The following is a 23,356-nucleotide window of genomic DNA, read 5'->3' on the forward strand; positions in this document are numbered from 1 at the left end:
CCAATACCGACACATGTCTGTCAGGCAATAATATTGGTAATTGATATATATATTAAAAAAAAACAAGAATAATTTTTTTTCCATAAACAGCTTCTTGTTTCAGCTCTTCTTGTGCAAGCAGAAACTCCAGCCCATCAGCTGCATTGATCGTATTTATTTTATGACATCAGCAGATTAAAATACATGTTTACTATGTACAGATATGTAACAGGGGTGTTAGATAAAGTGCCAAATACATTTTTTTTTTACAAAACCAAACAATCAAAACAAATCAAACAAAATAAAACAATGGGATTTGTGGAAGACCATCACACCTGGTGGCCGGGTCCCACAGTTTCATTGCTTCGTGACGAGTAGCCGCCTCATTCGGAGGCTGAATTGCTCAGTGCTGGTCGTGGGACGGTTTGGCACGATTCAGGTGAACCTGTCATGATAGGATGAATACTGGGTGTTCTTTAATTATTATTATTATTATTATTTTAAAACATTAACCAACATCGACATGTACAACAGATCAGGCTTCTGAGCTGTAACGGTCCACATATTACTCAGAGACAGTGTCAGAAATCCAGCATTGTTGCATTAAGGTTAGTATGTGACGAGGTTAAACTGTTCCTCGACCACATCCCTGGAGGTGTACTCGGCATTCCTGTTCACAAGTGGAACGTTTTTTCTAGTAAATATGAGACGACAGACTACACTTTCCAGACTTTTTTTTTTTTTTTTTTGCATAATTTTTTTTCTCTTTTCTGACAAATGGAGGAAGTTGACATTCTTTTAGCAGTTGCTCTCGAGTTGATGCTCACTGCGTGTGTGGGATGCTATCTTCCTCATCAACGGGACGGAGACAGTGACCGAGAGACGACGGACGGTAGTCTATAAGAACAGGAGAACAGGCACGCACTTGTTTGCATGTGCGTATTTCAGGCTTTGTTAGATTTCCAGGAGCTACAAAAAGGTCGACAGAACGAAACCCTTCCCTTTCATTATTATTATTGTTATTATTATTATTATTATTATTATTATCATTGTCATCCCCCCAGTTCATCCTCCATGGCAGTGATGGATGTACAGACACCAGGTGAAGAAGACTTCAGTCTGTCTGTCACTACCGGCCCCTCAGGTCGCTGTTTGGGAAGATCCAGAGAGGTTTTGTTTTCGGTGAACGGTTGGTCTTTCAGTGTTTCTCTGAGTGTTTTGAGGATGTCAAGAGCAGACAACAAACTGCTCCTCAGCTGCGATGCTCACAGGACAAAGTGGTCAGAGCGCGTTATTTGGAAGGAAGGGCGTCATCAGCTCTTTATCATCCTCTACAGCCAGTCGCTGCCGTCGTGGCCTCTCTCTGGCCCTCTTCATCTCTCCTCAGTCTTTCCTCACTGACCCTGTGAATTCACCTTTTTACACCTGACTAGCTCTCCTCTTCCTCTTGTACTTCATCTTCCTCAACCTCCTCTGGTGCCTTCTCCTCCTCTCCCTGCTCTGCTGCTACCTCTTCCTCTTCCACATTTTCCTTTATTTCCTCCTCATCATCAGCTTTATCCTCCACTTCTTCCTCCTCTTTTCCCTCTTCCTCTTCAACATCCCCCTCATCCTGTTCTGAAGCCTCCTCTTTTTCCTCTTCTGCCTCCTCTTTTGCTTCCTGCTCTTCTGCTTCCTCATTTTCAATGTCCTCTTCTCTCTCATCTTCTATTTCTTCTCCATCTATTTCCTCTTCTACTTCTGCATTTTCTCCATCTTCCTTGTAGTCTCCCTTCTCCTCTCCCCCTTCCTCGCCTTCTTCTTCACCTTCCTCCTCCCCTTTTGTCTCCTCCTCTTTTGCTACATCATCGTCTTCTTCTTCTTCTTTTTCTGTCCGTGCTTCTTCTTCTTCTTCTTCTAATTGCCCTTCTTCCTGCACCTCTTCTGCCTCTTTCTCTTCCTGCTCCTCCTCTTCCTCCTCCTCCTCCTCCTCCTCCTCTTCCTCCTGGACTCCATTCTGTTCACTGTTGTGATTTTCCTGCTCATCTTTGTCATCTTCTGCGTGGTTCTGCTCCTCTCCGTTTGCCTCCACCTGGCTGTCCCGCATTAAGTCCTCGTCGTTGTTATCACAGATGGCTTTCCGGCCGCTCCTCTCGCTGCTGTTCCTCATGTGTATGTGGTTGTGGTTGTTTTGCTCCAGGTCCTCAATAGTGATCTCAAACTGGAAGCGATCGTGCTGGAGGTGTCTGTCTGGAGGAGGCGAGGGAGACTGGGGCATGGTGTTCAGGTACCACTCCCTATTCTCTTCCAGCGTGTCCAGCAGCTCCTGAGCATCTGGATGAACCAGGTCGGCCCACGTCTCCCACAGCGGGTGGACGATGTAGTCGATGAAGCCCACCTGGGAAAGAAAAAGAAGATGAAAATACTTCAAATACCAGACGAAGGCACTTTAATGTGTGGTGCTAAAGGAACATGTCAACACTTTGGAGAATATGTTGATTCACTTATGGTTGACTTAGCTGAGCATAAAAACTGACCTGATTCTGTCCTTTCATCACAAACACTGTACCATAACCATTAAAGATGACTAAATCACACATTATCTGTTCAATGCCTCAGCTTGTACAAACTTACAACCGCAGTCATCTCAAAGTATATTGTAAGACATGCTTATAAGCACGTCTCCTGTATGTTTGACTTGTACAAAAACCTAAGTGATACTTGTGCTTTTAGTTTAACTCCGTATACTGTCAATTGCTGTTAAATTGTAACTGCAGCTACTTTATTAGGCCACAAGGTGGTGCCAACTTACTTGCTGCTGTGTTGCGCTTAAGTTGATAGTTATACAAAGAAACAGTCAGACTGCTCTGACACCAGTGTGAGTCTCCACTGCCATATCTGACAAATATCTGAGACAAGTCAGAGCAAACCCAGGACAACACTTGAATGCCAAAAACTGCAGTCCCCTCTAAAGACCACTTGAGGCTGATTGAAACCCATTTAATTCCCATGACAACATCACCAACTTCACAGCAGAAGATTTATAGCCTAGAAAATGGTTTTGGTCTATACATCTATTTGTAAAACCTGCACCGGTAAACTTTTATTAAGCAGAAACCTCCATAGCTGAAAAAGAGAGTGCTGGTCCAAAGACTCCATATTACTCAACTATGATGCCTTTAATTCAGCTCATTTAATAAAGGAGTGATGAGCTCATGCCGTGGCGAGGCATCTGTCGTCTGTCAGTTTACAAGTCACAAGAATCGCTCCTCTGTGAGAGTATTGGTAATACTTTAGTGAAAGTTGCACTCAATCATCAGCAGATCATCTTCACCCAAACTGTGCTCAAGGTCAAGGTCACATTAGTCGTTTTAAGGGGCACATTTCCCCACATTTTCACAGCACAACCTTCATGCACATTTCTCACAAATTCACTAATTGAACAATATTGAGACCAAAGCAATTTAACAAAGTAGTTCACATCAGATTCTCAGCTTTGAGAAAGAAAGAACTTCATGAAACACCAAATGATGAGACAGCTTGAAATACGGTTTTAGGGTCGGGGTTTTCTGATCTACATTATAGTAAATAATAAAGTGAGTGAAATGACACACTGATGCATTATTGCATATTTCCATGTTTTCATGGTCATGATTGATACTGATGATTGTCCATGTAATACGTAATTCTTTCAAATAAGTCCTGGCAAAGAAAGCAAATAACATACAGTATGTCCCTTAAGTAGTATTTTCCCTTTGCTAGAGCTAAATCCAACTGGCTGTACATTAACAAACAGAAAAACATTTTACAAAGTGCAGAATCTGTGACCACAAACTTGACACAGAATGATGTTACTGTTTCTCATCATGAAAATCAGAAGAGGCATATCTCTGTAGCTGCTTCCAGCTGGATGTTGACACAGGAATACATTTCTCACACACGTATCCAAAACAGATTTACTGACTGAGAGTTTAACATAAGTTATTCCAGTATTAATTGTCCTGACAAATTTTGGGGGACAAATAAAAGTTCTGCACAATCAACAGTTTGTCATTCTGCCACAACACAAAATAAAACGCAATTATCAGTTTTAATTCTGGGCCCGAGGTTTGTTTGTCTCTCCACGTCACTCAGCAGCCAGCAGTTGGACTGCTTTAAAATTTCATGTCTCCAGAGGATGGACCATACTGACTTTTGTGTCTCTGAGTTTTTTCTTTCCTTCCTGTTGCTCTGAGAGAAAGCAGACACACCGACTAAAATGTGGTTTTAAAAAAGTAATCTGGTCCCACACAGTATATGAATTGGAACGATCTTAGCTGGGCTTCTGTCCTAATTTCCACCATCCAAACAAACATGATTAAATAGCCCAATCCCCCACTGTGTGTAAATCACAGCCTCACACACACACACACACACACACACACACACACACACACACTTTCTCTAGACCTAGTCTTGTGCAAATGGCTAAGATGCCAATATTTAAAGATTTATAAGTTCTCAGTTTGTACATTTGATACACATTTGTGACATATTTTACTTTTTTTTACTGGTGTGCTTACAAATGTTAAGAAACTGAGACTTCAAAACCCAGTATACTGACACCTGAAGTTTTATTGTCACATAACCGCTGACCAATCTGCCAATTTGGATGTGTGATCTTGTGGGAAGGAAAAAAGGGAGTTTTTCCTTCCCACGGTTGCCAAAGTGCTTGCTCATAGGGGGCCATATGATTGTTGTTTTATTATTGTAGGGTCTACCTTATATTTTAAAGCGGCTTGAGGCGACTGTTGTTGTGATTTGGCAAAATAAAACTGAATTTGTGCATATATTTACCACCGCTTGTCGTTTTGTGTTCATTTTATCATTATCAGATCGGATACTTTCCCCACACACTACCAACTCCCACATCTGCGGTGTTTGTGAATGACCTGCCACAGACAGAAAAATGCTCATTAACACTTTCTCAGAGTCTCAGCATAAACTGAAGATTTAACAGAGTCTATTTCAGGGTTGTTATTTCACACTGCTCTGTGTTTCTGTTGTTCGATCCAGCCTTGCTATCATAGACACTTTTAAAGTTGCTTGTTTGTGGCTCATTATCCTTTCTGTGTGCACATTTAACATCTTCACTATATTAATGACACTGTGAGTCAGAGAGAGCATTACCTGACTTTTCTCCACAGACGCAGTGTGTTTGTCACACATGGCGCTGATCTCCATCCCCCTCTCGCGTTCTTTGTCGCCCTGCCGAAAGAACTCCTCCATGATCCTCTCTGTCCACTGTCTGTATAAAGGTAAGGGCTTGGTGGGGTTGCTCAGGTCTGCACAGTGCACCATGTTCCTCAGTACCTATGATCATACAAGAATATTTACTGTTATGTATGTCATTCTCTCTCTGTGGGGTCAAACGTTACTGATCATGTTACCTGTATTCGTTCTGTATAGTGGTCCAGAAGTAGCACGCCAGAACTTGTCACCTTCTTGGTCTCCACCATCGTCTTTAAATCAGCCAGCAGTGTCATGTGTTTGGACATGTCTGTGGCCAACACCTGCAGAAAAAGATAGAAAGAAGTGCAAACTACTCTCTGTCCAAAACTTTTATTTTGCATCCTTGAACCTATAATATGCTCTACGCAGTGATCCAAAGCTCTGTTAGGAATCAAAGCCCCCTCTACTCCTGTGTGATTATAAATTACTCTGAAAATATATAATGTAAGAATCAGGGATGAAGTCAGTCCACTTTTTCTCTAAAGGGAACCTATTATGCTTTTCCTTTATTTATCACAATGTTGTGGGCTCAAATCTTTAAATAATGACCTCATTATTTAAAGATTTGAGCTTACAGTTGTGGTCAGAAGTTTGCACACATTCATCATGGACATGAATGTTCTCCTTGAACTGTCTCTAATATACACAGACTCATATATATATAGATATATGTGAGCATATACAAACTCTCTTAAATCCTTCGGTAAGAGGAGCTGAAGGGTCTACAACATCTTTTAACTTGACAAGGCCAGAGTTAAATAACTTCTTGTTAGTGATCATGATTGACTATAGCTGATAGTCAATGCAAACATTAAAAATAATTTGTTTGACAGGCCTCATTCAATATTCAGAACAATGGGTCCAAGTCGAAGAATTGCAGTACAAAGCTCAGAGTACAAAGTTACAAACGTTTCTGGCATTCTAAACTGCAAATTCCACGATCATCAGTTCAAACACTTGTCACCATCAGGAGAAAGGAAAGTAGTAAGATTTTCAGGAACCAATCAGGCCTGGCATGAACTGGAAACCGCTGGAACATCTGGATCACTGTCCACAGTGACTCGAGTTCTACCATCAGAATTTCACCATGGGCCGAGAGGAAGAAGACCAGGAAAGCAGCCCCTACTCATTGGTGCAGGAAGAATTGACACCTTCAGACTCAACTGAAGTGTGACGCAGTCTACATGGACAAGCCATTCTCCATGTACACATCTTTACATTTTATGATCAGATGACACAAAGATTGAAGTATTTGGCCACAGTGACAAGAGGTATGTTTCAAGGAGTAAAGGTGAGGTTTTGTACCAACTGTCAAGCATGGTGGTAGCATCATGTTCTGGAACTGCCAGTGGTACTGGTGCATTGTACAAAGTGGATGCAATAATGAAAGGAAACACCTCCACAAAGATAATGATCCCAAACACACATCAAAACTGGTTTCAAAATGGAGCAAGCAGGCTTCCCAAAGATCCAACCTCAAGGTCAGTGCCAGGAAACCAACTAATTTAAATGAACTCTACCAATTCCACCAAGAATAGTAGTCAAATATTTAGCCACAATTATGCCTGGAACTTGTTGATGGCTAAAAAAAAGGTCTGGTTGAAGCGGAACACATTTACCCAAATATTAGTGGGTATACTTTTGACCCTGTGTTGATTAACCCCCCCCCCCCAAAGGCTGTCAACCATCCCACCCTGGAAAAAGAACATTCAGAAATTACAATGACATTTATCTCCACTACAGCGGATATGATTCTGACCACAAGTGTACAAGTAGTCCCTGTAAATCCAAAGCTGTATTTAAAGCACTTCATCTGGATCTTTAAGGCATCATATATAAGGGATAACCCAAATCTGTGAGCACAGAAAACCCACCCACTGTTCTAACCTTGTGTTTGCAAAGTGCAGCCAGTCAGAATAAAGGTGGCTTAAATGAGGGGAACTAAAACAGATAGTTTCAGTTTCCTGTTCAAGGTGTTTAAATATAAACTTAAGAGAATCTCAAGAGAATAGAAATCTTTAAAACTAAATAAAATATAACAAAAACTAAAAATGATAAATTAGATTCATACATCATTTGTATGATAATGTATGATAGAAAAAATGAAATTCTGTTAGGTTACTGTTACATTATTTTAAAACTAGTTCCCTACCATATCGATGACAAGCTTGCGAAGGCTCTGGCGCTGCCGCTTGGTAAGGTTCTGGAAAATGTCACAGTTTTCTTGGTGCAAAAGCTTGAAGCCCACGGCGAGATGGTGGTTCTCCAATACTGACTCGTCGTTATACATTAGGGCCAGCTCTGAGTCTGAGCGTAGAGGAGGTGGTGTGAACACAGAGTGTGCAAATATCAAAGCATGTGTTTGAGTGTGTGAGCGTGTGTGAACTCACTGGTGTTGATGAGGAACTGATTGGAAACTCCGGGATGGTCTACATCGTGGATGGCTGCAGCAAATAGAGCGGCGAGGATTTCCAGGTCAGTGAAGACAGCCTGAAATGACAAGACGGGCAGGAGACGAAAGTCAACACCTCTGACAGTTTCAAAACCAGTTTCTGTGCTAATAAAGTGCAAGACTTTGTGTCTTATTGCAAAGAACATACGGCAGTTGAAGAATATGGATAAACGTTTTTACTGTCTTTGCAGACGTGACCATACTGCAGCTAAATGTGAGACAGTATGGGACATGCTGCTACTAAGACACAAAATTATATCTAACTTAAAAAACAAATACACACAAACTCTGCAGACTATGCAGACTTGGTATTTAGCATGTAACGTTTAAATAAAATTTGTTCTCATTGCCTTTCGCAGAGTTTTCTTGGACTCATATTTTCCCTTTTTTGCCTTAGTAACTTTAAAAACTGTATAAAATGTTTTAACGCCTTTTCTTGGGATTCATTCTGTAGACTTCAATTCACATAATATTCTCCCCTCTCTGTAAAACTTAATAAAAACTAGAAAAAAAGGGGGTCTTCCAGTGGTTTCACCCAGTTGTAATCCTGTTTCCAGTCATTTTTATAACTGCATTTCCATATTCTGCCAAAAAACTGTGCAGCTTGTAACTTTGTTGTTCCCTAATTTTGTGTATTGTGTAAGCAGCAAAAGCTCGTGACGGTTAACCTGCACTTGACCCACAAGAACAGACTTCCCTGCTTTCTTTGCAAGCCAGACAGAAAAGTGGCTTTCCTGCTGTGCTGAAAACTAGAGCCAATCAAAATATGGAACACTGTCTCAGTGTGTGGGAGACAAATGCATTCCCAGATAAAGTCTTTTTCTTTTTCTTCCAGTAGAAAAAAAAAGCTGCCGTTGTTTTTGTGTTTTAATCTGTGATCAGTATCAGCCCTTATACTAATACTCAAGTCATAATGAGGTGGAAATCTTAAAATGTTTAAACTTAAGATTTCTTTGCTGTTACATCACAGCATAAGCCAGGGGGACATAACATGGTGTAATAGAGGTCACATGGTCAGTCTGCTTTGGGTGCAATATCACAGATAAATGACCCACGTAAAAGGGCTCCAGCTTTTTATGCAACATATTAACACACGTGTGACAAAGCAAAAACATTCTCTCCAACTTTTTATCTTTTTTAAAATGTTACTAATTTTCCGGGATGTTTCTCAGGTGCAGCTTCTCCATAAAACCGATTGTTAAATCAGGTACACAGTTATTTTCTGTTGATAATCTAACACCTGGATCCACAGTTGAATCCCCTCACCCACAACAAGTTGCGGCAGATGTCTGTGTTTCCCTGAGGCTGGTTCTGCAGGAGGTTTCTTCCTGTTAAAGGGAGTTTTTCCTTCCCACTGTCACCAAGTACTTGCTCAAAACAGGATCCTCTGATTGCTGGAGTTTTATTGATTTATTGAGTCTTTACCTCACAGTATAAAGCACCTTAAGGCAACTCTTGTTGTGAATTGGTGGTATATAAATACAACTGAATTTATTTGAATTAAACAGCTGTTACTCTATTAACCCTGGTACTTGTATAGCACCTTTCTACTCAGCCCTCAAGTGTGTCATACAGCACTTTCATCTATGCCCAAGGGATTTTCTAACATAGACACACACACAGACTCAGAGTTCGATGGATGCATCGGGGGCAACTCACTGTTCAGTATCTTGCCTAAGGATCCTTCAGTATGTGGACTGGAGGAGTCAGAGCAGCCACAGGTGCAATTTAAAAAATCCATGGTGAACAGGTCAGTTTGAGGCTAAAAGTCTGAGGAAACTTGAAGCTCAAACATATTTTTTTGTCTAGACACTTGAATAATATACATTTTAATATATAATGTATTACAGTATGACACACTTATTTAAATAGGTCAATTTGTTTGAGAAAAAGGGTTAAATCATGTTCAGCTTTCATGAAAGTACCCAGATGTTTCAGTTAGAAGATGTTTGTCTTTCTTTGCTTTGATTCTTTATTCTCTCCACCTTTTGTTCACGCCTCTCTCCTTATGTGTGAACAAAGATCAAAGTGTGTGTGTGTTTGTGTGCGTGTTGACCTACATCAAGAGCAGGTGTGGAGAGAAGAACATGTGTGGACTGGGTGACATCTGCAGCATGGAGGCTGTTGTGGTACGCTACGTTTCCATGGTAATGGTCCTCCAGGGTCATCACGTAAGTGACAAAGGTGTCGACTGGGATACGAAATGTCTTCAACAGCTCTCGCTCCTGAGGAGGAGCGAGACAGAAGAAAGGGAGTACACCGTGTACATGAGCACAGACACGAACAGTCCACATTTATATGATTATTTTATTTTACCTGGAAGATGGCGTACATGATGCAGCTGAGAGGTCTGTTGTTGGAAAACTCTGCTACTCTGAATATGTTAAAACTCCACTTGTCCAGATCCTCCAGCTCCTGTTTCAACACACAAAGTAACGTTGAGAACTAGCAATAGTTTGAAAATCACACTGCTTCAAAAATGCTTCATCAAAACTTTAAGAGGGTAGTATTAAAGTCCCTCTTACAGTGCAGTGCGCTGTATACTCTGCTTTCAAGGGGCCAGACGTTCTTGTAACTTTTAAAAGTGGTATTGAGCAACAATTCTCCGGTTTTCTGAAGGTCTTTCAAAGATTTTCTTTGGACATTCCCTCATTTTCAGGCCAATTCTTGCACCTGACCATTTTTAGAAGATGTTTATTAAGTCATTTTAAAACTGACCGACGAATCACTCAAACATAAAAAAGAACCTAACTCAAGGTATGAACCAGTGTTGTGTCTACACATAACAGACAACAAAGAACCTGTTCCAAATTGTGTCTTTAGTCACTCTGCTACTAACAGCATATTGCCAAAACACATAACTTGTTCTTAAATGAATCTAAAAAAGTGCCAAAGATAACACACAACTGTCATTAATATGTACAGAGGAGGTCAGGAGAGAGGAACAACAGAGAGCCTTCAGCCAGTGGTGTTGGGGCTCGTAAAAATTATGGAATATTGAACCCAGAAATGTTCATTCTGACTGGCAGTGGCTTCATTTTCAGCATGAAAATAATCTTTAGCCCGCTGCTAATGCAGTAAAAGCATACATGGATAGAAGAACACACAGTAGAACCCTATCAGTCATGGATCGGCCTCCACAGAACTCGGACCTACACATTACTGAAGCAGTGTGGGGTCATTTTGACAGTGAACAGAACAAAAGGCGGCCAACATCCAAAGAACTCTTCCTGAAGACTATTTAAAGGAAAAGAGTTTCCCTGCAAAACAGATAAATAAATGGAGGGTAGTTTAAGACTTTAGCCCAAAGGTCAAACACATGACTCTAAATCAATTCTAAGGTCACTCTGTACTAACCTACATAATATTTCCTGACAAGACTCCACTGAGCAAACAGCTGAAAGTTGAAATCATCTTCCATCCCAAACATGAGCAGACTTCCAGTGCTTCCATCCCTGAGCTCTGGCACCATTTCAGCACTAATCACACAGCAGACATTGCTTTGATGTCTCTCAGCATAACCTTGACAGTTGAGCCTCGGTGGTAGGTGGTCCACAGATGTATAGAGAATATCTGTCACCTGGTCCAGTTCTTAATTACAATGGCAGAGGAACAAAGCTTTATGTTTGTATCTAGCATACTTTAATGTGATTTATGTGCTGCAGCATGACCAAGCAGTCAGAGACAGTCTCCACCCCGCTGTGGACCTTCCAAAAAATTTGGTGCTAAAGACTGGATGGAATTAAACAAGCAGGCGTCAGGCACTAGAAAGCAGACAAAAGGATTAATAAAAGACTCCTGCTGGTATGTGAACAGACATAAACCTAATAAATATATGAGCACTTTTTTCTTACAACAAGTCAGTACTTGCAGTTATTTTCTGAAAAGCCAGGCCAAACTTTCTTGATTGCATAAAATATACAGTAACGTGGGATATAATCATGTTTGCTTATGTTTCTATCAGATACAGGGCACGTGCGTACATCTGTTTCTTGCTGCTAGAAGGGAAAAACAATGCCAAAGTCATGAAAAATCATACCATTTTTCAGAGATCTGAGCTCAAGTCTGAACAAAGTTTGATGGCGAGTGCGAATAACGCAGATAGAAAACAGCACCTTGGCAAGCTCATCCTCGTGGTCCGTGTTGACGCCGAAGCGAGGCATGGAAGCGCTGGAGAGGCTGGAGCTGTGAGACAGTTTCCTCACTCCGCTGATGTGACTCATGGGTTTATCTTTCAGAGTCGGAGACGGGATTTCCACCTCATTCTGCTTGTCTGCAGACACACACATACACACATGCACGCACAGTGGATTTATAGTTTTTAATTTGGATAAGGTCATAAATGCAATGTGGACAGAAATCACATTCTGGTCCCACTCACCCATGAAGGTGCTGGAGATGTATTCAGACACCTGGTTCCCGGAGCGACTCATCTCTGACAGGTGAGAGAGCTCTCTGTTCAGCATCCTCTTAAACTGTGGCAGAATGAGAACAAAACACAAAGATGGTGTGAGTCAACCTGAGGCTTCCCTCAGGAAACTCAGCGTTATTATTCAAAACAGAAGGCCTGTTTGGATTCTGGGCTTTGAGTGAGTCCAGAGGTTTAAGGCAACAGTAAAACGACTGCTAGAAAAGAAAAAAAGGAACTATTGAGATTCATGTTGGAGATAGATTTTTATATTTTCTGTTTAGTGTCCTATAATTATTACTTACAGCACAGATCAGCACAGAGGCACCAAGTAATGTATTAACTGATAGCAAAAATCAAAATGTAATGCTTTGAGCTAAATATTGAAAACATACATAAAGGTTCATCTGCACGGTGATGAGCTGATCTACGGCTGGTGACATGTTAGTAGGTTTGTACGGTGTTAGTTACAAACCTTGTTGGAGGCCATCTCACTGACAGAGCGGTGTGTCTGGATGGTCTCCAGCTGGTCTAAGCACCAATCCAGCTCCTCCAGTGTGTCCAGGGCGAGCTGCTGGTACTGCTGGTCTGATAGTGTCGCCCTAGGACTGACGCACACTCCACCCAAAGGAGACCTCCTAAAAAAAACAAAAAACAGGTTGGTAAAATAATTTGTAACTTTTAATAACCCCAGTACAATGCACATCTTCTTGATAATCTATTAATCTTAACATTAATTTGTTACTTTTTTAACTTTTGTGCTTAAATGTGTTTTCTGTTTGAATCTCCCATTCAATGTGTTGCTATATGTTAATCTTGGTGGTAAATATATGAGATAAATTAAACTCAGCTGAATCAAATTCATTAAATAGCTAATATTTGATATTTTAGAGCTTCAACCAACATGGATGAACGTAAGAAGTGGAAAATAATAAGGTGCTGTAGTAGTATAGTAGATTTGTTTTGAGTATTCTGGGCTAAGAAAAATACAATAAAATCAATACAATTGAAATGATGTGATGTACAGAAAGGTACAAGTATCTGTAATCATAAATGTGTGCATGGGTGTTAAACTGCATGCTTTTTAAGCATGGATACTACTAAACTGTAAATAAAAACAGATTGCTACAATTTGGAAGTTATTTTGAGCAGAAATTTGGTTGGAAATAGCACAAAGCCAACATCTGAACTGTTGAGACTGAGAAAGTTTTGCTGTTGTTTTTTTAACTTGCAAAAATTTCAATTTGGTAGAAGCAACATGTTTTTAATAAAGCTGTAATAGTGTGTTACATCCCATGTTTTTAACAATGTTCTGTAACTTGTTGGTTACTGTAGTTCAGCTGTTTGATGCTGACAGAAACAGTGGTTGGAGACTACAGCAGGACCAAAATCATCAAAACACAATAAACCTGAAGCTTTCTCGCCTCGCTGTTTTAAAGAAAGGAACAGGTCTGCGACCATGAGCAGTCAGTTACTATCTTCAAAACAATGTTTGTGCATCAAAGTGGCAATAAAATGACAATAAAATGGAATCAGGCTGCAACTGAATAGGGTCAAGTTGGGTTCTGTTTGTAGCACATCAATTAAATGTGAAATCTGTTAAAATAAATCTTTTGCTGTCTACCTACACAAAAATTCCCATTAAACCGAAGTTTACATTCACTACTTACATTTAGAGTCCTGACAGAACCTCGTACCTACAATCACTGACGTAGCTGCTTCAGGGCAGCGATTTAACTACAAAATGACAGGTTATCTGCAACCTTGCATTTATACAGGTTTTTACTGATTTTTCCAAGGTGCAAGGAGCTTGCTGTCCTACTTTGTTTGTTTGTTTGTTCGTTAATATATCTGATCATGTAAACAATATACATGAGTTCATTTGGCAAAGAAAAGAAGAAAAAAACGCTATAAAAAATAAATCTAAACGTGTGTGACTGAGCTGTAACTGTCTGAGGAGTTTTTCATACTTTTGTTTCATAATGTGTGTTATAAGGCACTGCTGGCCAAATCAGGCACCTCGGCTACTTTCCTATAGCAATGTTGAGCTACTGTATGTTTGGATTACATGCAGAATGTGGTTTGGCAAAATAAGTAAAACCTTCTTGCACCCAACTACTTTTGCATTCTGTCTTTACTTACATTTTACCTAACATCCATTTTTTTTGGTAACAGGTCTTATAAACTTCTGTAACATACAAATGGTCCTTTAACTTATGAAACATAAACTCTGTGGACACAACAGGTGGCGATACTGACTTGACGGTCGGTGCGGAGATGTTGGCGAGGATGGTGAAGTTGCTCCGTACCGATCGCAGACTAGCCAATACCTACAATGATCGCACAGCATCACAGGAAAACAGCAAAAATACAAAACAAGCTCACACAGATGTATACATGTTACTGAGAGGTGAACGCTTAATAACGTGATCAATCATTTTTGCTGTTTCAATAAAAACTTCACCTCCAAATCCTAGAATTATATTGAGTGTCTGGACACACTGGAAACAGTATGAACCAGTTTTTATGACCACTCATGAAGATAAATGAATCTATAAAGTCAAACTCACTTGGGCAAAAGGTGTGACAATAAAATCTTCTGCAGTATGCCTAAGACAGGAAGAGTTGGAAAATAGAGAGAAAGCTGAGTGCAACATTTCATACAGCCATGGATAAACTCATCACTAATCTCATCACTCTCCAACTCTCACCCTTCGCTGGCGAGGGAGGAGTTCCGTGAGACCGTCTTGGGTGACATGTCGTAGTCCGAGTCGGAGCGGTACAGGAAGGATTCTCTTCTCTGGCCCTGGGGGAAGGTCGTGTGGAGCGTGAGGCTCGGACTCTGGGAGCCCAAAGGGGTGTGACCCGGGGACACGCCATTTTCTGCTTCGTAGCTGGAACATGATAGCAGTGATTAGAGAACGACAGGAAAGCTTTCTGCAAAATGAAATCGGTGATTTGACGAGGGCTTAAATGTGTGTGAACCTGTCAGAGTCTGCTTGTGTGATGGAGATGCGAGGCGGGATACGAAGGGGAAGAGTTGTGGGACGTGACGCGTTGCCCAGGACTTCTGGTGACCGGGTGCGATCTCGAGGACGCAGCCAGCAAGGTACCTGATGAGGTAAAACGTAGGTTCAGTCCGGTGTCACTCAATCAATTACATCAGTCAACGATCTGTGATTCAAGGCACAATTATGGGCAAAGCTTGGAGATATATCTTGCCAAACCAAATGTAGTTGTATTACCTTACCTTTAATATGCAACCCTATTTTATTTTATTCAATGAGTTCAGTAGAATGGCTTATTTATCTTGTACCGGGCTTTGGGGCAGCCCCCTCATTCACCTTCTGTCTGAAATAATTCATTCTTCCCCTTCAGCCAACTTTCTTCTGAAAAACTTCAGTGAAATAGGAGGTTTTAACAATAGGTGGGTGGAGCTTATGTGCTTAAAGCTAGTACACCTAGCTCAGGGGTCAGCAACCTTTAACACTCAAAGAGCCAATTGGACCCGGTTTCCACGCAAAAGAAAACACTGGGAGCCGCAAATACTTTTTGAAATCTAAAATGAAGATAAGACTGTATATATTGTTTTTTACCTTTGTGCATTGTGTGAACAACTAAAGTAAGTAAGTAAAGTTTATTTATTAAGCGCTTTTCACAGACAGGCAGTCACAAAGCGCTGTACACAAATATTAAAATAAACAATACAATCAATAGACATTATACACAATGTAAAAGATCAAATGTAAATAGTGTAAAGAATATAAAATACGTAGATCAACAAAAGGCTTGTTTGAACAGAAAAGTTTTTAACTGCTTTTTAAAAGAATCCACAGAGCAACTAAGGTGTGTTCCTTATGAAATCCATGAAGTGCTACGGAGAAAATTACATTTTATTTATGCAATTAACGCATTTTGAACTCTTAAAGAAATATAACAAAAGGAAAGACACCCAGCTGAACTAAAATGATCCATAGCAAACAAAAACTGTTGTCAGCCGCCACCCTTATATCGCCTTTGGGCTTTTGGAGCCTTGACCTGACTTTTAAAAAATAATTGGAAAAAAGCACTATGCTGCTAAAAGATGAAAAATAGATATTTGCAAAATTCTGCCTAAATATGTATTTTACCACGTTAATGTGTGTGGCGGGGCGTGGTCTGCAGTGCCGCTGCAGGGGAGGCGGACGCACCTGAGCGGCACCTGCAATCACGCCTCGCCGCCTTAAAGTCTGTGCTCTCTCTGCTGTTGTGTTGTCGGGCTGTGAGCTGAAAAGCTACAGCCAGCTGTATGCGTACAGCAACCGTGTGTGAAAAGCGGTCAATAAAGAGATGCTGAAATGCCGTGATAGGTTTACAATAAGACTTATGGTCCCGAACTTTTGCGCACAGCGTCTGCAAATCGGGGCATTCATCTTCATGCAGGACTGTAAGCTGTCATCTGTGAGGCGTGAGCGGTGTTTGTCTTTAACATAGTTCACGGTGGAGAACAGCTGCCGACATAATGTGGATCCAAAGATCCATAATTGGCCTACCTGGGGTTGAAAGTCTCGATAAATGCACCGCATTTCAGCGGGTACACCGGCTTAAGCGAGTGTGACTCTTATTTTGAGCGATGAAAAAAAATAATAGAATATAATTTTATTTTTATATTTCAAAATCACAATAATCTTCCAATTTAGAACTACAAGTTAAAAAAAGAACTAAACACAAATAAAATACACTTCAGCTAAATACTTCTAATTTATTTTCCCAAACCACCCGGAGCCGCAAAATAAGGACTAAAGAGCCGCATGCGGCTCCGGAGCCGCGGGTTGCCGACCCCTGACCTAGCTGATGAGATGACCATATTAAGACTATCTAGTGTCATTGACATCATACAGAGCCAAGAGTAGATTTAGAGCAGCGGGAAGGCTGAGCTTTTTTATTCTGCACATACCTCACTGTCAGATCCACACGAGGGTGTCATTAAAATTTTAGGATTAGGGTGAAATGAATGAATGAGTGTTTGCTGTAAATAGTTTTGGTGATTTGCAGTGTGAAAGGTCAAAATTTGCCCATCTAGTTCACATTTCTATTAGAGATGGCACGATACCACTTTTTTATGTCCGATACCGATACCGATATCATAAATTTGGATATCTGCCGATACCGATATGAATCCGATATAGTGTGTTTTTAATCAATAAAACTGTTTTTTAATATCTTGCTGCATTTTGTATAAGTTCATACTCAAGTTTAAATAAACAATAACACTAAAGCTATTCTGTTATACCTGTATGTAAAAATACACTGCACCCAAAATATTTTATAGTTCAGCAACACTGATCAATCTAATAAACTTAAACCTACTCCAGCCTCCCTATTCTGGTATTTTAAAGAGTACTTAGCAGAAATATTAAGCAACCTAACTAATAGGGTTGCAAACTCCCAGCAAAAAAAAAAATAGGGAACCACCCCCACCCTCCACGTCATGATGCTTAATCGATGTAATCAACTTTAATTTGATGCAGGGTGAAAAAAATGCACAGAATTAAATTATTTTTCAAGAATAATTAAATAGATTCAACATCTTTCTTCAACAGAATTGCAGACTGCACAGATGGTATCTTCCCAAAGGAAAAAGTACTATAGCTTACTAGGGTATATTAGACTTAACAGTTACTATATACAGTAATGGACTTCTATACATTTTACATCAGATTAAAACTTTAGGTGTAAGATTCAGATAATTATTTATTAAAAGCTAGACATTTTAAATGAGAATAAGAAAGAAAAGTATGTCTTTGTGCCCCCTTTTCCCTGTTAATGCCCTATCGGCCCCCCTGGCTAAACTTTGCTAGATCCGCCCCTGCACAGTTACCAGCAGTCAGCTACGTAGAAAAGGATCCTGGTGTAGAAAGTAATATTAAATAAATTCTAACAACAGCTTATCAAGGTTAAAGGTGCTGCTGTTGTTCCGCCGCTGGTTTCCTCTTTCTGGTGCAAAGTGGGCCAAAAAAAGAAGAGAGACGGACTCCCGACAGAAAAGCCGATCAGCTGATCGTTAAGCAGTTTCACGATTGAAGTAGCTGCAGGAAGGTGAGGGAGAGAGAGAGAGAGAGGCAGTCGCTCCATATATCGGTTGTTAAGCTTAACATGGGAACGCTTTACAAACACTCAGAGATGAACTTACACACTTGCTTTACTTCTCTCTGGGATAACTTCCTCGGAGATGAAATGCTGGTTTGGTAGCAAGGCTCTATCACGTGAGCACACTGCTCCGACGTGCTACGGTTATGAGCCGAGTTACACCGTGTCGCAAGTTTTGTGAGGTGTTTTTTTTAATATTTAATGTATCGGATTACATTTTTAATTTCTCACCGATATCCGATCCAGTAATTTACGTCAGTATCGGACCGATACCGATACGTAATATCGGATCGGTCCATCTCTAATTTCTATTTGACAATCTATTTGTCAGCAGGTAAAAATATTTCACCATGAAATGCTATCAAAAAAACTTTGTTTTGAGTTTTTCCTGTTGTTCCCTTGGCAGCAGGAGAAAGCTGTAAATACACTAACATTTTAACTTCTCGCTAAGTGATAAAACTATAAACAATTTCCTATAGAAAACACGGAGCAGACAAAGAGCAGCATATGTATTTGTTTTGCATGATATTTATTGCTGAACTGAACCCTTTGACCATGTTTGTGCACTTGGTGCCTTTAGGAACATTTTAATGCAATTATGTGTCAAATTATACGAACTGCTGTGTGGTTAATAATCTGCACAGCAGCCCATTTAATCACAGTCCAGCAATCTTTTATTTTATTTGTATGTTACTTAGCACTAATTAGCAGGTGTCTCTCATCAGTATTGTGATCAGTGGGACATGAGAACTGCACGTACAGGAATACCGGTCACGTCTGATTAAAAGATACTTAAACGGTTTGGAGAATTTGCTCCAAACTAGCGTTTTAAAAAGTTTTTTCTCCCTGGAAATTATAGTTTGACCACCATCTTTGCTGTTATAGAATTCTCGCACAGATTTAAATTCAGCGAAGCTTGCAATCATTACCTCTGTCCTCTGATACAATATGGCTTCATAAAACGAGGATTGCTATAGCCTCCTAGGCTTCAAAACAGGTGCCCACAAATGGTGGATGAACACATGGTGGCTGCTTTTATCTATTATTTACTGTCTATATGTCTTAAAAAAAGGGCATTTTGAACTATTGCTTGAAGTAACAGAAGAAGAAGGGACAGATCTTGGTGGCTCACCAAGGTGGTCCTTATAAATCAGTGACCTGTTGTGTTAAACTGTTTGTTGCTATCAACAGTGACTTCATGTGTTACCAAATCAACGGGACTGGAACCTTTCAGATTGCCACTTTAACATACTCATACCATCTTCCCATACCTGGAGACTTGGCGAGAGTCTTCTGCTCCTCCCTCTGCGTAACTCAGCCCCCAGCGTGGACCCGGACGTATACGATCGGCTGTAGCGAGATGACTCCGCCTTCTCCCCAGCACCTGTTATATCTGTGTCATTTCCCTGAGAGACAGAAGGGAGGCAGGTAAGGGAAATGGGGATATGGAACAAGAAGGTGCATCTTCAGAGGATTAAAAGAGAACATATTGTGTCTTTCACAAAAACACTGTGTTGCGTGTGTAATGATTAAAAAAACCCAACACATTCAGTAGCAAAAATGGAAGAACGCAGTTGCCGTTTTGGCTCATGTCCCAGGCTGTGTTGTTTTGCCATATTCAAACAATGACGAGCAAAGAAACTTGTTCAGAAACACAGACTATAAATTATTGATGTAAGTGTGTGTGACTGTGCATGTGTGTCTGGGATAGGGCCTCTACAGACTGAGCTCTTAGAGGCTGATCTGCACTGCAGTACCGTAGCAACAAAACACTGGGGGAATGGTAGCAGTTGCTAGGCAACAGTGCCGTGTTGCTTCCATGCTGTGTTTGATGTCATCCAGACCCAGATGTGGGGAGATGCTCGCATCCACACACGCATGCACGGACACACAAAAATGTATAATCGATAAAAGAGCTCCCGATTAATGCATGCTGTTATGTCCTTTAGCCAGGACTTCACCTTTAAACGGAATCACTCATTTACATAGAGCACTCATTTAGCTGCGGCTCATTTACATAGAGGACTGGGACTGAGTGGCTGCTGCTGGGTGAGTGTAGACTGGAGGATGCAAACTGTCCACTCGGACTTCTGAGTGTGTGCGGGGACAAAGAGAGCTTGGATGTGTGAAAGTCATGGGGCGTTTATGTGATGGTAGGCATTCAAGTTACACACACACACACACACACACACACACACACACACACACACACACACACATACACACACACACACACAGTTCAGTGAGCCTGGGATCTACGCTCTCTGTGTTTGTGACAAGGTTAGCTGATTGTTCAGATCTTCCTCCTCACCTCTTCTCCAGTCACCGACAGCACGCTGCGGCTCTTCTTCATTCTGATTGGCTCGTTCTGGGCCCCAGGGCGGAGCGTTCCGGAACCCAGGCAGCAGAGCAGGTGGAGAGCCAGGACCGGAGAGGTCAGAGGTCACTGCAAGGTCAAACCGGGGTCAGACCGGGTCACAACCGGCCCCCATTGGAGCGGATTCGGCCAGCCAACCGCCTCACTCGCGCTCCCTCTGCACCTCAGTCTTCAGGTGGTTGAAGTAAAGAGTGGAGGAAAACAGTAAAGGAGCATTTATGCAGCCCTCGAAGGCTGCAGGTTCAGACTGAGGCCACTGACCTTTGTTTTGATCTGTCTCTTTTCCAAAGACAAAGGCAGAAGAAAGAAAAAAAAGTCACTCCATGTCGTCTTGCTTAGGCCAGATGAGCCAATGAACATCCCGGTCAGGGTTCATTATGCCGTTGCCAAAGGAAACCCCTTTCTCTAAAACGTCTATCCAGCTCTGAGAGTTGTCTGCATGATGTTACCCAGTTGTTAACCTGATTCCACATGAAGGCAATTTCCAAAATTAAGAATCCAAAATCCAAAGAGATTACAGAGTCATTTGGTCCTCTCCTTTCTCAGGTCAATCATCCACAATATGACTGATCATAGTCTGGATCCAAATCCTGCTTAGGAAGACGTGTCGAGCATGACCTCATCTGAGAGGTCCGAACATTCTGGTTTGATCTGCCAGAGTCAATCCTGGAAACAGTCTTCCTGTGAGAAAACAGAAGTTAAGAGTTAGTATGTACAGACTTTAAAAAACAAGAACAAAACAAAATACTCTTTCCTGTCTTGTTTCAACGAATTCATTTGATGTATCATAAAACTGGAAAAACTTGTCCTCATGTATACAATACTACAGTAGATGTGAGTAGTTTTCCATGATACAAATTTCATAAATGAAAAAGAAGCCTCCAAACAAAACTCTCAAGACATGGCTGGTTGACTAGTAAATAACTCAGAGCGAGGACAATGTGTTTTGACTGGCCTTGCTGGAGTCGTACCTACAGTGTGGCTAATTCTGAGCAGACACTGCAACACCAAAAAGCTCTCTGATGTTATATAATTACTCTGAGCAGTCCAAGCTGACCTAATTCTATTGGATGGGACAGATTCAGCATATCAGAGTGTTTCTGATGGAGCTGGTACACACATAGAGAGCTGCTGGAGAAGACTTTCATCAAGGGTCACCATGAACACACCCTCTCAGCGACGGGTCTTCCACACAACAGCGTCCGCACAGATTCACACGGGTAAAAAAAACACAAAACGAAAGAAAAACAAACCCAAAACAAAAGAAGAGAAATCATCAAATGCATAGTGACACAGTGACATATATATGCACAGACAATCAAGGCATTTGAGCACTTACACACACACGCAATAGCTGCAAACCAATACCACCTCCACTACAGATAAAGCAGCTTATAAAACCAAGCAGCAATGCATCAATATGCAGCTCAACCACCAGCCTGCTGTTCTCTTACAAAACACCCAAATACATATATAAAGCGAGCGCGCACATGCTGAAAACATGCACATATGAGGAATGCCCCTGCTGTCATGACTGTTTGCACACACTGCATGAGGTATGTGTCACACACACAGACACACACACATGTCCACATACACTGGCACACACAGACTGGAGGATGTAGGAATAAAAAACACACTCACCTTGATCGCCTGAAGATCAACAGCAAGATGGGCTGCGCCGCCTCTTGCTTTCACTTGTCGCCTTCGCCTTTTCTTCTCTGCTCCCTCTGTTTTTCTGTAGACATAGCGGTGTATCGCCACGGCTAGAGGGGGAAAGAAAAAAAACCACACACACACACACTTGCCGTTTTCATGAATACCCGCGGCTTTACCAGCTTCCCTCCCTCCCTGTCTCTCCTCTCCCTCTCCCCTGCCTCAGTGGTCTCCCCCAGCCACCCCCCCTCCCACCACCGCCACAGCCTCCACGGAGAAGCCCATCTTCCCTCCTCTCCCTCCTCCTGCACAGACGCACAGTATGTCCATTAATCCCATACAACACTCTCCGCTCCTCTCCTCTCTCCATCGGTACTCCTGTCTATTTCTATTTTTTTCCATCTTATTAGCAGCCACACACTGATCCTCTGTTTCAATAGTCAGTTTCATCGCTCTCCATCATACACACCCACGACACAGGGCACATTTTTATTGAAACACACCACTCATATTAAAAAAAAAAAAAAAAAACAGATCACAATAAGCATTCATCTCTCCTTTTTTCCTCCCACGCCTCTTTGCTATTTTTACAGCCATTCAAGGGCATGCAGCACAGTTCTCAATTCAAAAACCTGAAACATAAAACACTGTTTCTGATTTCTTGTATTTATTTAATTTTCAACCAAGGTTTATTTATAAAGCACCAGCCAACAAACAGGCCCTTTATATTGTAAGGTACAATATTATATCATAAGATTGTAATAGTATGCATAAGCAATCACACTTTATAGTCTGAGTACACTCTACCTTTCTGCACATAGTACTTGCTTTGTTTATTTAATTTTTTTGTGCTTATTATTTTTATATTTTTGTTTATTTAAGTTATGTATTGGTGTGAAAGGATCCCACATAACCACTGTGTTTTCCAGCGTATATGGCAATAAACGTCTTGGTGATAGATAGATAGATAGATAGATAGATAGATAGATAGATAGATAGATAGATAGATAGATAGATAGATAGATAGATAGATAGATAGATAGGTTTTCAGGTGTCACCACAATGCATGGTATTCACTGAGCCAGTTTTTATTTTTTGCAGACAG

General features: G+C 41.0%; 1 protein-coding gene across 2 annotated transcripts; it reads right to left on the reverse strand.

Annotated features, from left to right (window-relative positions):
• Positions 1-139: 139 nt before the first annotated feature.
• On the reverse strand, positions 140-22,413 carry LOC116329979 (cAMP-specific 3',5'-cyclic phosphodiesterase 4C-like). 2 transcript variants are annotated; one of them, XM_039613072.1, is made up of 18 exons: positions 22,240-22,413; positions 21,716-21,780; positions 20,530-21,276; positions 19,490-19,624; positions 15,075-15,202; positions 14,801-14,983; positions 14,660-14,699; positions 14,349-14,419; positions 12,565-12,727; positions 12,063-12,156; positions 11,797-11,954; positions 9,998-10,096; positions 9,742-9,906; positions 7,620-7,719; positions 7,382-7,536; positions 5,388-5,510; positions 5,128-5,310; positions 140-2,356 (listed from the first exon to the last, which is right to left on the reverse strand). In XM_039613072.1, the coding sequence occupies exons 3-18, from the start codon at positions 20,569-20,571 to the stop codon at positions 1,409-1,411; spliced, it is 2,787 nt and encodes a 928-aa protein (XP_039469006.1). In that variant the 5' UTR covers positions 20,572-21,276; positions 21,716-21,780; positions 22,240-22,413; the 3' UTR covers positions 140-1,408. The 2 variants fall into 2 exon arrangements, with proteins under 2 accessions (XP_039469006.1, XP_039469007.1); XM_039613073.1 differs by lacking the exon at positions 21,716-21,780.
• Positions 22,414-23,356: the final 943 nt, after the last annotated feature.

Source organism: Oreochromis aureus, linkage group 6, assembly GCF_013358895.1.
Source record: "Oreochromis aureus strain Israel breed Guangdong linkage group 6, ZZ_aureus, whole genome shotgun sequence".
In the NCBI taxonomy this organism is placed as follows: domain Eukaryota; kingdom Metazoa; phylum Chordata; class Actinopteri; order Cichliformes; family Cichlidae; genus Oreochromis; species Oreochromis aureus.